Genomic DNA, 17,500 nt, shown 5'->3' with positions numbered 1-17,500 from the left:
TATATATATATATATATATGAGAGGATGTTCTTTAAATTTTGTTGAAATTTGAGATTAGAGCATCAGTGTTTTGACATCGGTTCTTAAATATTTTCTCTTCACATTGTCTTTTAAACATAACTAATATATCTTTTGGAATCGAGGACAATATAAAATCATGTCAAAAAAACTTAATCAAGTAAAAATATTGAGAGAAAAAAACCCGCATATTCTGTTTGATTTTGACTTGATCTGTTTAAATCACATAATACTGCTCAGCAAAGGCAAATTATTCCCACGCAAAACTTTGAGAATAATATTATGTTCATCCTGCTACGCCGTTTATGGTGATCTCGTCAAACATGTGGAAGATAATCCTGATCTAATCTGTTAAAAAAAGCGGGAAATATCGTCCGGTACAGCTTAATTACGAATTATTTTTATCATACAGTTGATAATATATAACGTTAGAGGCCTTTATTTATTCAATCATCCTTGCAATTATGAGTGAAAGAACTGCCATCCTGAATGCTGTGTCAAATGGAGAAACAGTTTTTTATGATTAATATTTCAAGTATAAAATTGCATTGCACCTCTCTCCGACATATGAATAAAGAATACCAAAAATATACAAAATCCGAAAAAGGTCGAAAGGTCATAGTATTTCTGTTACTGTGAATGCGACATGATCTTCCAAAATTTGAATGCAAAATGTGGGGGATTATTTAAGCCCACATCGTACAGGAAGGTATGGAAAAAGGAGAGCCTTGGGCTAGAAGGAAACACCATGTTTTTCTTAAAACCTCTGATTTTATTAGAACAACTAAACTCTTAAGTAAATATAATGAGACTTACATTAAGCAAAAATAGTTATAAAATTCACACTCATAAATATGATGACTTGTAAATATCAAATACTAAATTAATTGTACTTCAATATACACTTCAAGTAAGAGAAACAGAATTAAATATACAACTAAGAAAAAAAAAAAAACATTGGAACATGAGTTATAAAGGAAAATTATGGTGCTATTTCAGACACACTATAAGGAAACTCCTTTCAAGTGAATATGCAGAAGACGCCTTTCTAAAGTCAACATCCTCCCGGCAATAGGGGACGAAGCCACCTATTAAAGAGCACAACTTAGACCTTATCTAAATTATACATGGCAGAAAAATACACAAAAATTAGTAATGTAGTTTTACAAAATAAACACATTAAGCTTTGCTTGACATGCACAACTGCATGACTTACAGTGACTATTATAAATCTAACTTAGTAGGAGGCTTAATTACTCTACCAGACTTAGACTTTGGAAGTACATCCTCATCACTAACAGTATGGATAGGCATTTGATGATTATCACATACATCTCTATCAAACTCATCACAGGATGCATCAGTAGTAATCAAATCTTCAGATCTACCTACTTCAAGATTATACAATCTTTGAATGGGTCTAGTCCTTTCTCCCTTTTTAGTTTTGAGCCTTACACTTCTTACAAGTCCATCTCTACCTTTAAAAACATCTACAATAACCCCAAGAGGCCACTTCAATCTAGGGAGGTTATCCTCCTTTATCAACACAAGGTCACCCTTAGACAAATCACATTTTTTATTGAATCCTTTAACAACTTGAGGCAAATTGGTTATATAATTGTTACTCCAAATTTTCCAAAAATGTTCTAGGTTCTTGTTTCTTAAAACTTCTCTTTCATTCAAGTCCCTGGAAGTCACCTTACATGGCTCAACATTTATTAAGGATTTACAGTGTGGGGCTCTTCCTAGGATAAAATGGGATGGAGTGAGATAATGAATGGAGTCAAGTTCATCACTTACATAGGTCAATGGTCTGGAATTAATACAGGACTCTATTTCTACTAGTATAGTTTCTAATTCACTCTTACTTACATAGTTCAGATTCAGTGTCTTTCTCAAGGCAAGCTTAACTGACCTAATGAGTCTCTCCCACCAGCCCCCCCCCCCCACCAGGGAGCATGGGGGGCAATAAAGTTCCATTTGGGAGCCAAGTGGCCATACAGCCTTTGTACTTCATACCTAGCAGCTACAAAAGTCTTTGCATTATCTGAATATATAACACTAGGTAAACTTCTCCTGGCAACAAATCTTCTTATAGCCAATAAGCAGTCAGGCAAGGATAAAGATTCTGTAAGCTCTAGGTGTACGGCTCTTACAACACCACAAGTGAACAACAATACATAAAATTTCTTACTAGGACAATCAGCACAAAAGAGGGGGCCTGCATAATCTAAGCCTGTTACATCAAAGGGTGGAGAAGTCCTTACTCTTTCTCTAGGTAATGGAGCCACAGGCTGACTACAAGGTTTTGAATTATGCCAACGGCAACTTAAACATTCCTTTATTACTGTCTTAGCTAATCTCCTCATTCCTATAATCCAAAAGTTATTTTGTAGGGATGAAATTACGGTATCCACATCCTGCATGCTTTAAAAACCTGTGCTGAAATCTGATCAATAGTTTAGCAAATCGACCCTTTGGAATTATGACAGGATGTTTAGTGTCATAGTTCAAGTTAGAAAGCTCAAGACGTCCCCTAATTCTTATTAAGCCTTTATCATCTAGAAAGGGGTCAAGATTTCTTAATTTAGACCATTGAGGGATAGCCTTTTTACCCAAAAGTACCTTTATTTCTGCAGAAAACACTTCTCTTTGGATGCAGTAAATCAACTTCAACTTAGCAAAATCAATCTCTTCAGTAATGAGAGGGCCTGCCACTTTGTTATTACTATTTCTACAATTTATGATAAATCTTAAGACATAAGCTGTAACTCTTAACACCTTGCTTAATTTACTGTATCGATCTAAATCTATCAAAGGGTTGTCTGGCACGCCTTGTACATTAAGACAGACAGCAGTACTTTCTATGCCTATTTCATCTTTATACTTAACTGGGTTACCTTCCCTTTCCTGGTATTGGGATTCTTTTAACATACTAGGCCCATAGAGCCACAGATTACTATCCACAAGCTTGTCTGCCAACAGACCTCGTGTTATCAGGTCAGCTGGATTGTCCTTACTTACACAATGTTGCCAGCAACTGGGAGGTGTTAACTCTCTGATTTCCTTTACCCGATTAGCTACAAATAGGTCCTTCTTACTAGCATCTCTTTGAATCCATGACAGAGCAATGGTAGAATCTGTCCAACACCTAACTCTAACACAGTTATCTAGGTTAAGGGTATTCTTCACAAAGTTGACTAATCGTGAACACAAAAGACATCCCATGAGTTCTAACCTCGGCAATGTAATTGTCTTTATGGGAGCAACTCTTGACTTAGAGGACACTAATGACACCTTGTATGAGCCGTTCTCCACAGGCACTCGCAGGTACACACAAGCCCCATAGCCCTTTTCAGAGGCATCACCAAACCCATGTACCTCCATATGACTAAGCTTCCCCCAGGCCTTTGGTGAAAAATAACATCTATCTATCTGATAATTCTTAAATTGCTCACTACTAAGGAGCCATCTTTGAAACTTTAGCTTCAACTCTGATGGCATTTCTTGATCCCAAGTCAAACCCAGTTTCCAGAGTTCCTGAAAAAGTATCTTGCCATACATAACATATGGACTAATTAACCCTAAAGGGTAAAAAATCTTAGCTATCACACTAAGGATACTTCGCTTAGTAGAGACTACTTCTACAAAGGAATCTGAGTTTATGCCATCAAAGGAGAAACTGTCCAGTGAGTTACACCACTTCAGGCCTAATACAGTATTGGGTTCATCAGAATTTATAAAGGGTACCTTGTTGTCACATAACTGAGAAGTAATTAGCAAACTATTTGATACAAGTTTTGTAAGGTCCATACTAGCATCAGCTAAAATGCTACGGGCTTCACAAAATTTATCAGCTGCTTCTACAGCAGAATCCGCACCACTCAACCAATTGTCTGTATACATGTTAGCCTTCAAATCTTGCACTACACTAGTTGGGGGATACTTATCCAAATGATGTTTAATTGTGGCATTTAACAGAAATGGGCTCGCTGTGTTACCAAAGGGTACACGTGTGAATCTCATGTGCCGTATTGTACCATCGTCTCTTGGCCACAAAAATCTATGAACATCTCTGTCTTTCTCTTGTACACTAATTTGCAAAAAGGCCTTTCTTATATCAGCTGTAACAGCAATGGGCCAACGACGAAAACGAATGAGCACCTCAACCAAGTCAGGGTTGAGTGATGGGCCTGAGGACAAACAGTCATTCAATGATACACCATTGTAACAAGAGGCAGAGGCATCAAACACAGGTCTTATCTTAGTACTTGAACTACTTAACTTAACTACTGGACGATGAGGCATATAGTACACAGGATTCACACCTGAAATTTCCTGCCTTGGTACCTCTTCTATTATGTGATCAGACTCATAACTATCAAACACTTTTTGATACTCTTTCTTAAGCTCCTTATCGTGTTCTAACTTAACCATTAGCCTACCTAACCTTTTATGGGCTATGACAACATTATTTAAAAGCCTTCCCTTAGCAGAATCATCCTTCCATGGCAGTGCAACCTCATAGCGACCATTCACAAACTTCACAGTACTCTCAAATTCTTTGAAAACTTTGGTTTCACTATAACTTTCAACAAGTTCCCTAGGCTTAACCCCTACAGTTTCCAAATCCCAAAACTTACACAAATCTGAATCTGAAACAGAGGAGATACACAATAATTGTGGTACAGAGTAGGTACAAGAGTCATTGGTTTTATACAGGCTGCCACTCAAGACATAACCAAAGAGACTTCATGGCTACGACATGGTTAATTTGGAAGGCATCTACAGGAGAAATCAGTGTCCAGTAGAAATCTAGACCAATCAGTATATCAATCTCAATGGGAGAATCTTGGTGGTAATCATCAGCTAATACAACATGAGAAAAAGAGTTAAGCACTGAATCTGGTACAATAGGCCTAACCAAGGGTTGACATATTCTGGGAATCTCCGCAGCAATAATACGTACCACCTTCTTGTCAGAGTCCCACAACTTTAACTCATAAACATTTCTGTGTTCATTTTTTCCACTACTATGACCACCAAAACTAGAGTATGGCATAGGTGCACTAGTGATCCATTGTGGTTTACACTTCTTCACAAATTTGCTACTAATATAAGACTTGTCTGCACCATTATCAAACATTACCTGAGCAGTGAAAACAGTACCATCACTACCACTCACCTGAACTTTGCCAGTTTGTAAAATGGCACAGTTACCACCTTGCCCTGTTAGAAGTGCCACATCGCCAGGCTTGTCACTGCCAATAGCACCTTCCTTTGCTTCACTTTCCTCCTTCTTAAGGTTCATTTCCAGCCTAACACCACACATTAATGTAGAATGGGCACCGTTACACTTTGTACACCTTGTACGAGCTTTACAGTCTCTTGACATGTGTCCACTCTTCAAACACTTGAAACATAGGCCTAAACTTCTTATTTTTTCACCTCGCTCCTTTCCACTCAATTCTAGCACACCATAACAGTTTTCCGATTTGTGCTTCTTGGCACAGAAACTGCACATTGTGTTTTCTTGCTTGGACGAAGCATGAAGGGCTGCGGCTGAATACACCTTGTCTTTAGAACTCTTATTTTCAATTTTCTTTACTTCACTACTACTCTTTCCCTTGAAGGCTTCAGACCTTTCTAATCTTGAAATTTCCTTGTCTAAGAATGTCAATAACCAATCTAAATCACTCTCATGTCCATCACCATCCCTGGCCCACTCTAGCCGCAGTTCACTTGGCAAACGGGAGAGGATGATAGGTGTAAGAAACACTTCACATTGTTTTCCTGTGATGCCTAGCGCCTCCAAACTGCGGATGTGAATTAGAATGTCATCTCGTAATTTCCACAGCTGTGCCACACCTTTGGATCCGCTGACATTAATGTTGACCTCACCATTTAACAATGCCTGAACATGAGCAAAAATAATCCTTTCTGGCTTGTAGTAGCGTTCCTTCAGTAGTTTGCAGGCAACCGGGTAATTAGCACTGGTATGAGCTAGCCCCTTCACAACATTCCTGGCATCTCCCTCCAGCAAAGACAGCAAATAAGTGAACTTACTGATCACTGGAAGGTCTGTTGCATCGATGTGGGAATTATATTGATCCCAGAAGGACTGCCATTGGGTCACTTCACCACTAAACTTCGGTAGCTCCAGCTTGGGTAACTTGACATTGGTGATATCTGACTCTCGAGATGAAGACTGTCTACTTATACTGCCAGCTTTAGAACCAGGACACGCTGCTGCTGCTAACTTCCTTATCTGGTCTTCAGCTTGTATTCTAGGCTGCACACTTATTGTTCTAAACTCATGGGCTTCATCCAAAAGTTGTTCTAGTTCTTCTTCAGCTACCTCAATTTCTATTGCTTCTTGGACTTCATCCAACTTAGCTAGTCTCTGGTTGTATTCCTTGATAGCATACTCAAATTGACTAATAGTTGTGGTGGAAGACTCCAAAAGGTCACTCAGTGCCTTGGAAGCTCTTGTCACCCACCCTCAACATGTAGTCCTAGTCTTCTTTAACTTCTCCATTATCTTCACTGCACAACTTACTTATTTTCTTAGAGGGAGTGTTCCCGGGTCTGGGCACCAAATTGTGGGGGATTATTTAAGCCCACATCGTACAGGAAGGTATGGAAAAAGGAGAGCCTTGGGCTAGAAGGAAACACCATGTTTTTCTTAAAACCTCTGATTTTATTAGAACAACTAAACTCCTAAGTAAATATAATGAGACTTACATTAAGCAAAAATAGTTATAAAATTCACACTCATAAATATGATGACTTGTAAATATCAAATACTAAATTAATTGTACTTCAATATACACTTCAAGTAAGAGAAACAGAATTAAATATACAACTAAGAAAAAAAAAACATTGGAACATGAGTTATAAAGGAAAATTGTGGTGCTATTTCAGACACACTATAAGGAAACTCCTTTCAAGTGAATATGCAGGAGACACCTTTCTAAAGTCAACACAAAGGATGATCGGAATATATATATATATATATATATATATATATATATATATATATATATATATATACTGTATATATATATATATATATATATATATATATATATGTGTGTGTGTGTGTGTGTGTATGTATGTATGTATGTATGTATATATATATATATATATATATATATATATATATATATATATATATATATATATATATATATATATACAGTATATATATATATATAAGCATGCACAGCAAGCTAGCCTAACGACTTTGCCACAGTTTAATACCAAAACCTGTAATAACAATACAATGGAACTGAATTTATTATCCTACAAATATAGGTGTGGGCTAAATATTTTTTAAGAATAGTAAGGTTTTCTAGAAATCTCGAAAGACTTTCAATATACGAAACCTATGCAATTGAAGAAGAGATGGTTGGTGTTTCTCAAAAGGGAACAAACGTTCATGAATATCCTTTAAGAGGTTTTCATATGAGCTGCACTTTATTAAACATTGTAAATACAGATGAGGCTTTGAATTTTGTTAGGAATTAAAGTCTTGTTGTGCTATTTGTACCATATGACAACTTTACCCATATCACTGAATAGAGAGTCGACAATCATATGTCTATTCGCATAAGATGGGATCGATGTAACCAGGTTATCATTATCTGCTATTGATCTTTTTTTTTTTTTTTTCAAATCCAAAATAGCAAACTATACTTTCAGTATATATAGTAGTGCTGAATAAAGATGAACCAGTCTAAATTTCTGTAGTCATTATGGTTGATATCAATTTTACCCTCTACTATCAATTGATAATGTATTTTACTTCAACAATATTAGTCCAAAGCAACATTACAGTAAAGACCAATATTACAAAAGATTTAGGGGTTTCTATACATTGATCAACATAGAAACATATGCATTTGAAGGTCAAAACCAAACCATAATGGAAGCTATACCACTGAGCAGTATAATGAAGTGGATAAATTATTATTTTAACCAAAGACAATTAAACATTTTGCAAACAGTTCTTCAAAAAATAGATATAAGATGATTTTGTAATTATGAGAAGTCGATGATAATTGACATGGCCTGGGGTTACCACTCCTATAGTAAATCTGAAATCAAGAAGCAGCGTTACCAATACTTCTAAACGTGGAAAATAAAGCCTGCTATATTATTATTATTATTATTATTATTATTATTATTATTATTATTATTATTATTATTATTATTATTATTATTATTATTATTATTATCATCTAAGCTACAAACCTAGTTGGATAAGAAAGATGCTATACACCCAAGGGCTACCCTAGTGAGGAAAGTAAACAAGGGAATAAACTACAAGAGAAGTAATGAACAATTAGAAGAAAATATTCTAAGAACAGTATCATTAAAATAAATCTTTCTTATATAAACTATAAAAAATTAAAAAAACAAGAGGAAGAGAAATAGAATTGTGTCTGAGTGTACCCTCAAGCAAGATAACTCTACCCGAAGACAGTGGAAGACCAAGGTACATAAGCTAAGGCACTACCAAAACTAGAAAACAATGGTTCGATTTTGCAAAAACAACTGACAGCCTAAGAGCTAAGTAATCATCAATGTGTCCATCTCCATAAGCTTAAAAGATGAAAGAACATTGAAGGAAAGGTCACTTGCATTTCTCATAGATGTCATCCTGTTATTTCAAGACTCGTTTTTGCTGAAGAGTGAAAAATCAATATTGAAATGTTATTGTTGTGCTTCTCTTCTACTCATTCAAAGATACGTTTTCGATACTTTTCGTGTTCCTTTTACTTTCCTGCGTCTCTTGCTACGGACCCCACATCCAATTATTTCTCTTCCCCTTTCTTACAATTTCCTCAATGGCTCCGTAACACCTTTTAATTTTTCTTTCTTTTTTTTTCTCCAGGGTTTTTCCTCGCTGACCCCGAATCCTGCTTTACTTTTCCGGGCTTTTATTTTTCTTTCCATTCGAAAAACAAATTTAATTTCCTTTTGGCAATGGAATATATGTTTTTCTGATCTTTTTCTTTAATATTTCTTCGTCTATTATGACTTTTAGCTTTCATTAGTATAATTCCTATAAAGCATTTGCAAATATGATATTTCAAAGGCTGGTATAACCATAATTTTGCTTTCAGACATGTTTCGTTTCGTTGTTTTTTTCTATTATCTACAGAAAATTTATTCATATCCGTAACAAATTTCTTCACATTAAAAAAATGTCAAGTAGCAAAGCAAGTATCTCAATTTGACAATACAGCTCTTGTATATTCATATTAATTAATTTAATTTAATTTATTATGCAGTAATCGATATTCACTAATCATCAATAATTGGAACATTAAATGAATTCGGTGTGATTAAATTATGGCACAGTCCAGGATACAGTTAATACACACGTTCCCGTCAGGCCAAAGCTCCAGCCAAGAGCAAGTATAAAGGAGTCTCGACTTTGAAACTTTCAAAGAAAGTTCCAGTAGATTCTGTCCTTCGACACTCTTTGAGCCGTTATTCCCGGCCACCAAAGTCCTAAACTTCTAACACGGCCCTTGGAAATGGCCAGATCTTGGGGGTACTTTAACTCAATTGGCGCTCTGATGACCCAGTTACAGCTAAAGTTAAAGCATTTAACAAACTTGAATATTGCGAAATAGAACTGTGGCGGGGAATTCAGATGCGGGGATAGGGTCGGGGAGACAACAATTTTGGATGGACCCCAGAGAATTTTTGACATGGAATGCGAATAGAGGTAAAGAGAAGTAACAATAACAGGAAATTAAGTATCGCATTTCAGTCTGTATCGTCTCCTGGTTAACGCTCTCAAGATAGACCCTTGCGTACTATGGCTTTTATCTATTATGTTTAGCAATTGGTTCGTGATAGCTGCATGTTTCATTGTTTTCGTTTTGCACTTCACATTGTTGATCACTGCTCAAAAAAAAAAAAAAAAAAAAAAAAAAATAGCCCGAACATTAAAAAAACATTTGCACACTGGGATACAAACAAATCTTCTAATTTTCTTATTTTTCAAAATAAAAGACCAGTGTTCATTGCTATGGCCCTTCTGGTCACATTTCTTCCTTCATCATTATACCATCTCTCCAGCAATAAGTTTTTGTTTACTATTTCTTATATATGGAATCTCCTCCATAGATCTATCCATACGTTTTTCCTCCCATTTCCAGCAGAGCTATAAGTGGCTTCTTATAGAAAGGGAGTTCCGACCTAATGTCGCAATTGCGTCTGGAAATGCTACACTCAAAGGATTGTGACGTCTCCTCTATGTCGGAACTCAATCGAGATAAGACTGACCGGAAAACTCAGCTCGGACTTTCTCAGTCGACCGATGCTCCAGATATATTTGACGAAATTAGGTCGAGTAGTGTTGCGTACATGGCCGAAAGAGGAAATAACGAGAAAAAATAAGGAAAAAAAGGTGCACCAACCGAGAGTTGAAAGTGATCCAGAAATGGATACTTTCAAGACAATGTCCCGTTAATTGAGATTGATTACTCCTTTGGAAAGATCGAAAACGAATAGAATTCGCTAGACGTTTTATCTTCTCCATTCTGTAGTAGTAGGTGTGTCCTTTTATGGAATTCTTGTAATAATCTACTTAAATTGTTAAATACCGCTGAAACTTGCCGGTTTTATAGTTTTTATTCATATAGTTTGAAGAAAAGAATAAAAAGCGTTATAATAATGGCTAATTTAACCATAAGTATTTATTTACATATAGATATTTTCTCTTGAATATCGAATTTTATTTCATTGCGGTCCTCAATTTTTTAATTTTAATTCATTTAACGAAAAAAATTCTGTCACAATTTTTCATGACCCAACTCAGTCCCGTGATTCCGTACTAGTGACAATTCTGGAGTCTTTCTCTAATGACTCTATTAGAATGGAACTATTAGAAATATCCTTATATAGTGGTCTGTACATGTATGTATTTCTTCTAAACCATGTATGAAACAGAAAATAGGATTAAAACCCTGAATTTGTCATCGGTCATCTACATCCAGGTCCATAAATTTACTATTTGTTTTTATCTTGTTAATCCTAAACTAAATATTTTCCGGTGGCTGTCACTGCTTGTCTTAAGTATCAGTTGATACCCGGCGTATTGTGATGCCGTTAAATAAATGATAAAAAAGATGGTTCTTCTGGAATTTCTACGTTTAAGTCCCATAGCAATAGATATAAAAGAGGGAAAATGTTCCGCTTAAAGTATGAAGAATGCAGACAGGAACAAAATTAAATTCAGATTGATTGGGATAAAAGAAAGAAAAGGTTCGGTGTTTTGAATTTCCTCGAAGCTCAGCAGAATGGAGTGAACCGAAAGGTAATTTACGGAGAGCAATTGTCTTGTCTGGTGGGGCTAACAGAGGAACGCTGTTCTGTATGATAATGGTGAAAGAGGAAAAACTCTAGTATACGGTATTTCAGTGTGGAAAAAGAACTGATTCATTACCATTGAGCTAACAAAAGAAATGTGTAACTTAGAGAGAGAGAGAGAGAGAGAGAGAGAGAGAGAGAGAGAGAGAGAGAGAGAGAGAGAGAGAGAGAGAGAGTGGGCTGAGGATGGGAGTGGTAGTAAGGGAGAACAAGAGTTCGGACTAATGATTCGGACAAAACGAAGTTGTTCAGCTGGATTAAGAACATTTATGAAACTGCCCATGATGGAAACTACAGTAGAGCTATTACTTGGCGTTATAAAAACCAATCAAGGAAAACCAAGGGATGATTTTCCGCCACATTTTGTAACATGCAGCCATACTTGGTTCAAAGATCAGTCCATCAGATATTTCAGATCCAAATCTAATTTAAGAAGCTATAAATCTCTATTAAAAAATGGATGGAAGTTACAAGACACTACCAATCTATTGAGTTTTGTTCCAGACCCAAATCACGAGAGCTTTCGTGTGATTTCATTGCTAATGCTGCTATTAAAACTACATACTGTACAATTTAATTATTTTCAACTAATTCGTCACTCATGTTGGAGAAAACATGTTTTACCTCTTCTAGCAAGAAATATATATCTCAACTACAGAAGGTCATGAGGTGTTCAAGTAGTGGGAGATATTGCAGAAAAAAATGTGGTATACAGTAAAATGTTAACCCCAATTCCGAATCTCACATGATGGAAAAACAGAACAGTTGAACTGTTTAAGCTTACTAAATATTGGATTCCTCCCCTGCTTGGTTTAGCTTTGTGTCTGAGAATCTAACTCAATAATGCCAATCGTGTTATGGGGTTAGTTACTTTAAATCAAAGAAGCTTAATTAATTTGTTTAAAGGATTTGTCTGATTTAAAGGCTTTGATTTGGTGCTTGAATGACACCCTTTTCAACCAACGTTTATTTATTCATCTAAGTAAATGGCCAATACCACACTTTGATTATCTAGCAACACGGGTTTTTTTTTTTACTTGGAAAAAAAAAAATTCTTCGTTTTACTGATAATTTGACAGCGACTTTCAGATAATGCATTTATGGGTTAGTTACTGCCATAGTTGTAGGACTGCTCGTCAAAAAGAGAAAAAAAAAGAAAAAAAAATATCAAGCGCTGTAATTTATTGGTAATCTAGCAGCGAAAGATAAATAAGGATAGTAGGATACACAGATATCTACCAAGCTTGATAGCGCTAACCGTTTGTTTTCTTTTATACTCTTATTTTCTTAACAGAAGGTGGAAAAGGGTATGATTTTAGGTAAAAAAAGTTTCCTATTAATAACATCACCTTGCGAAATCGTTAATGAAAGCAACAGACCAATGTATTAATACATTGCATTCGAGAGGAATTCTAGCAAACAACAAATTAAAGGAGACAGTGACACCGTAAATGATAGTCTCTTGTAACAAAAAAAATTGTCCTTGTCTTTGTTTTTGTGCCTCATGCGTAGAAACCAATAAACACCATTATGTAATATATTTAATCGGGCGAGAGAAGGAAGGAGGTAGTTGTAGAAGGATTTCCTGTAGCACTGGTTCCCCGGTGAACTTATAACATTTCCTTTAAGACATACTTGAGATTTTGTTTTCTTATCGTTATCCTGCTAATCATTGACCATAATTAGGTCACAGAACAAAAAAAAACCGCAAAATGATTTTGATTAGGAAGACTATTGTCTTAAGGCAAGCAAAATTTGTAATATTTTGTCACCAGGCACATAACATCTCGACATTTTAAAAAATACCCTTTGGTCTTTTACCTAACCAATTTCTTACTCGTACTAGTTATGAGTATTCAATATTATATCATCTTGAAATCAGTTTATAATGAGGCTTTTCCTAACAATAAAAAGACTCGTTATCTAGATGGAGTAATTATCAAAAATCTTTTTATAAGCTGTAAATCACCAGATTTTGAAACCTTATAGATCCTTCTACAATAAAAAGACTCGCTATCTGGATGGAATAATTATCAAAAACCTTTTAATTAACTGTAACTTATCAAATTTTGATACTCTCTAAATCATTCTAATAGTTTATCCATTCATCCTCAATTTTCTAAGAAATCATTTTGAGATAAATCATCTAATAAACATGCACCATTTTATTATCACCAGTAAATCCATAATTCATCCATCTACATAAGTTTTGTATAAACTCTCATTACCATTTGGAGAGCAAGTGCACTGGATTCCTTTTACGAAAACACATAAATTTCAATTTATGTATACACATTTAAATCCATTCAACCTAGTCTCTACCAGCTTACAAATGTTGTCATTCTAGAAACCCCTTGGCACAATCAAGATTATAATATAAATTATTTTCCTCTTCAACTAAAGACTTTGTTAGTAAAACTGATCTAGTCCCCAGCCTTACTTTTTCATTTTTTTTTTTTATTTATTGAAATCATTACCATAATTGTGAATTCGATTATTTTTTCACTACCCGAAATCTCTCAACTGTTTTACCACATCAGTCATATTCTAGCCATCTCTTGAAGCAGTATTTACATACACAGAATGTATCCTCGAAGAACAAGCATTTGTGTCAGCCGTTTCTGCAACAGTTTTCACGTAAGCTTCACTTTGGCACTGAACCATCTTTGTGGTCTCAATCTCGCTCTAACCAGAATTTGATCATAAATGCCTATGTTGCTTCTCTTTATGCAACTGAATTTTTCCAACTTACGCACACATACATACACACAAACACACACACACACCCATACATATATATATATATATATATATATATATATATATATATATATATATATGTACATATTATATTCGGCCTTGTCATATATAATCTGAACTTTTTTTTTAAGTCTCTGTAGCCAAAATATGTTCACAATTGTTCATCTATGAAGTCAAACATTTCCTACAACCTAGCCAGTTTTTGGAATTGCCTTTAGCTATTTCTATCTTCCATTAGTTTTTGTAATTCTTAATGTAAAATATGCTTCACTTATATATCTTGTCCTATCTTGCATAAATCCAAAAAAATCCTTCATACATTCAGTCTTGCCTTCCACAAAAATCTAATTTTCCTCACTATCTTTTGCTCACATCCTTCTACCTTTCTAGTTTCACCTATTGTGTGACATAATTCTTCTTTCATCCTGCCATGATTCGATGTATTTACACTCATACTTGTATGAACAAACATTTCAAATCTTCCTTTTATCCAAATGAAGTTTCATTGCTCAATCTTCCGGATTTTCATTTACAAACGTAGCCTTATTTTCACATTGGCTCTGAAACACTTCCATTTGCAAACTTTCAAATTCCTTTAGTAGCTTTTGGAGTTTCTCTTCCAATAACAACAATCAGTTCGCCATTATCTGCAACTATAAACCAACACACGTTCAAATCTTAATAAATTTTTTATTCACCAATTTTGGAGCTATATCTACTTTCATCTCTGCAATCTCACATATGCGGAGGAGGCATAGCATATTCTTGCCGTAATCCTGTTATATGCCATACTAGTCGCTCTCTTCCATAGAAATCTTAAACGAAGGTTGAACTACTTCATAAAACTTTTCTATTCCTCTCAGCAATTTATCGTCTACATGTATACTATAAATCTTTAATATATTTCATAATGCCTTTCTATTAATTCTATCACGATCTTTATCTGGGTCCATGCATATATATATATATACATATATATATATATATATATATATATATATATATATATATATATATATATGTATATATATATATATATATGTATATGTATATATATATATATATATATATATATATATATATTTACGTATATATATGCATATATATATGTATATATATATATATATATATATATATATATATATATGTGTGTGTGTGTATATTTATAGTAGTATGTATTCATGAATTCCTATACAAGCATTTAATATCTTATTATGATTGTGAAAGTTGGAAAAAAAACTACTGCACTGTGTACCAAAAAAAAAAAAAAAATACTAAAACACGTCAATATGTTACTAGAGTTGCAGACTCCTGTTTCAGGTTTAAGTTGAACCAGAGTCATGGAAAAGAATTCTGTGGGAAAGTTAATACAGAATGTTAGTAAAGTAGATTTCTATTCATATTCATTAATATAAAAAGAGGACCAAACAGGATCACAAGTACTGTACAGATCTCTGGAATATTTCAGGTTACGAAGCCATTAGCTATACAACTTTTTATTTTAAATTTCATTAATAGAAAGAAGGTTTTTTATACTTCAAATGAAAATGAATTTATATATTAAGTAAAAGAAACCATTGTGATATTCATGTTTATAAAGCTGAATTTAAAAGTTGAGCAATGATGGGCTTTGCAACGTTAATGTAGAACCTAACAACTAAACTCTGCGAATAAAGAACTAAAAAAATTACGAAACGTTTTCTTTCTATTTTTCTTGTTTTTGTTGTGAACTGAGAGGAGAAGTTGGATGGACTATTGGTGACCGTGAAAGCTAGAGGGTGGTCCTGCGAGGTAAGGGGAAAAGTTCAGCTACTGAAATAAGGGGTAACGTAATGGAATGGAAAAAGGGGAAAAAGTTTTCTCCCTTTCCTCCTTTAGCTGCAGAACTTCTGTAAACGCTTACAATTGAATCTAGTGAGAGCTTTCAAAATCTCTTTATAAGAGTCCTAAACCAGATCACCCTATGATTTTTTCTCATACCTCTATCAAGAAAAGGTGAATGATAACTGATAGATGAAACATATATAAATGGGCTCTTTAAAAAATATTCATTGTCCCAACTTTAAAGGGCAGCAAAGCCTAAAATCTAGTACAGATTTATGGAAAAAAATATTAACAGCTGCTTAAAAATTTGTATTTCAATTTCTGAGGTACCTTCGGGCAAAATGTCGAAATAAATAGCCAATTCGTTACATCGTTTACGAATGAAGGCAAAGGAGCCATTAAGAAAAACCCAAAGGATCAAAACCTTTTTCTTGTGAACTGCACGTGTCCTTCATTAAAAACACTGGCTGATACATTACCACAAGAATGAACATGTCTTCATTAGAAGTTCTCGCAGATACAATCTCTGAACGTTGGATGTGTCCTACACCAAGAGTAATTGTAGAAACAGTATCTCAATGCTGAACGTGTACTTCATTAAAATCAGTTGTAGATATACTATGCAATGTTATCACCTTCAGGACTAATGTATTTTATGTTAATGACATTCTGTAATATTTCTACAAAATGGACAAATCCAATTGAAATTTAATTCCTGCATTCATGAACTAAGTTAAATGTGAAATGAATGTTACTTTGTTAACATTGAATTTATCCCTTCAGTGCTTAAAAAGTCAACACCAACAATAATTTATTAGGAATTCCCAAAACACATACACAAATCTTATATAGAAGTCCAAATTAAAAAAAAGATTATTATGATGAAGTCAAGTATTATTACCGTTTTACTAGCTAATCTACAACCCTAGTTGGAAAAGCATTATGCAATAAGATCAAGGGCTCCAACAGGGAAAAACAGCTCAGTGAGGCAAGGAAACATGGAAATAAATAAACTATAACACAGGTAATGAAAATCAAAATAAAATATTTCAAGATAATTATAAACATTAGAATATATCTATTATATATATATATAGCCAAAGAACCTCTTCTACTCTTACTAAGAGGAAAATAGCTACTGAACAATTTTATTGCAGAAGTTACCCCTGTGAGAACAGAAGAATTGCTTGGTAATCTCAGTGCTGTCAGGTGTATAAGGACAGAGGAGAATGTGAAAAGAATAGGCCAGACTATTCGTGTAATATGTAAGTAAAAGAAAAAATGAGCCGTAACCAAAGAGGGATCGAATGTGGTACTGTCTGGTCAGTCAAAGTATCAAATAACTCTTTATCGGTAGTATTTTAACGGGAGCCCTGGCCAACCTACTACTACTACTATGTCTAGCATGTTTGATTAATTATTGTTTCTATTAAGAAATATATATATATATATATATATATACATATATATATATATATATATATATACATATATATATATATATAT

General features: G+C 34.4%; 1 protein-coding gene across 1 annotated transcript in view; it reads right to left on the bottom strand.

The window, feature by feature from the left end:
* Positions 1–1,243: 1,243 nt before the first annotated feature.
* Positions 1,244–17,500, bottom strand: part of LOC137643256 (uncharacterized) — an 18,282-nt gene continuing 2,025 nt past the window's right edge. The window contains exons 2-5 of the mRNA XM_068376097.1: positions 4,757–6,520; positions 2,635–4,674; positions 2,214–2,390; positions 1,244–1,764 (exon numbers count right to left, since the gene is read on the bottom strand). Of these exons, the coding sequence (XP_068232198.1) occupies positions 1,244–1,764; positions 2,214–2,390; positions 2,635–4,674; positions 4,757–6,520 (4,502 nt within the window). The remainder of the gene's footprint in view (positions 1,765–2,213; positions 2,391–2,634; positions 4,675–4,756; positions 6,521–17,500) is intronic.

This window comes from Palaemon carinicauda, chromosome 6 (genome assembly GCF_036898095.1).
Source record: "Palaemon carinicauda isolate YSFRI2023 chromosome 6, ASM3689809v2, whole genome shotgun sequence".
Lineage (NCBI taxonomy): Eukaryota > Metazoa > Arthropoda > Malacostraca > Decapoda > Palaemonidae > Palaemon > Palaemon carinicauda.
This window is presented reverse-complemented; position numbering and strand designations above follow the sequence as displayed.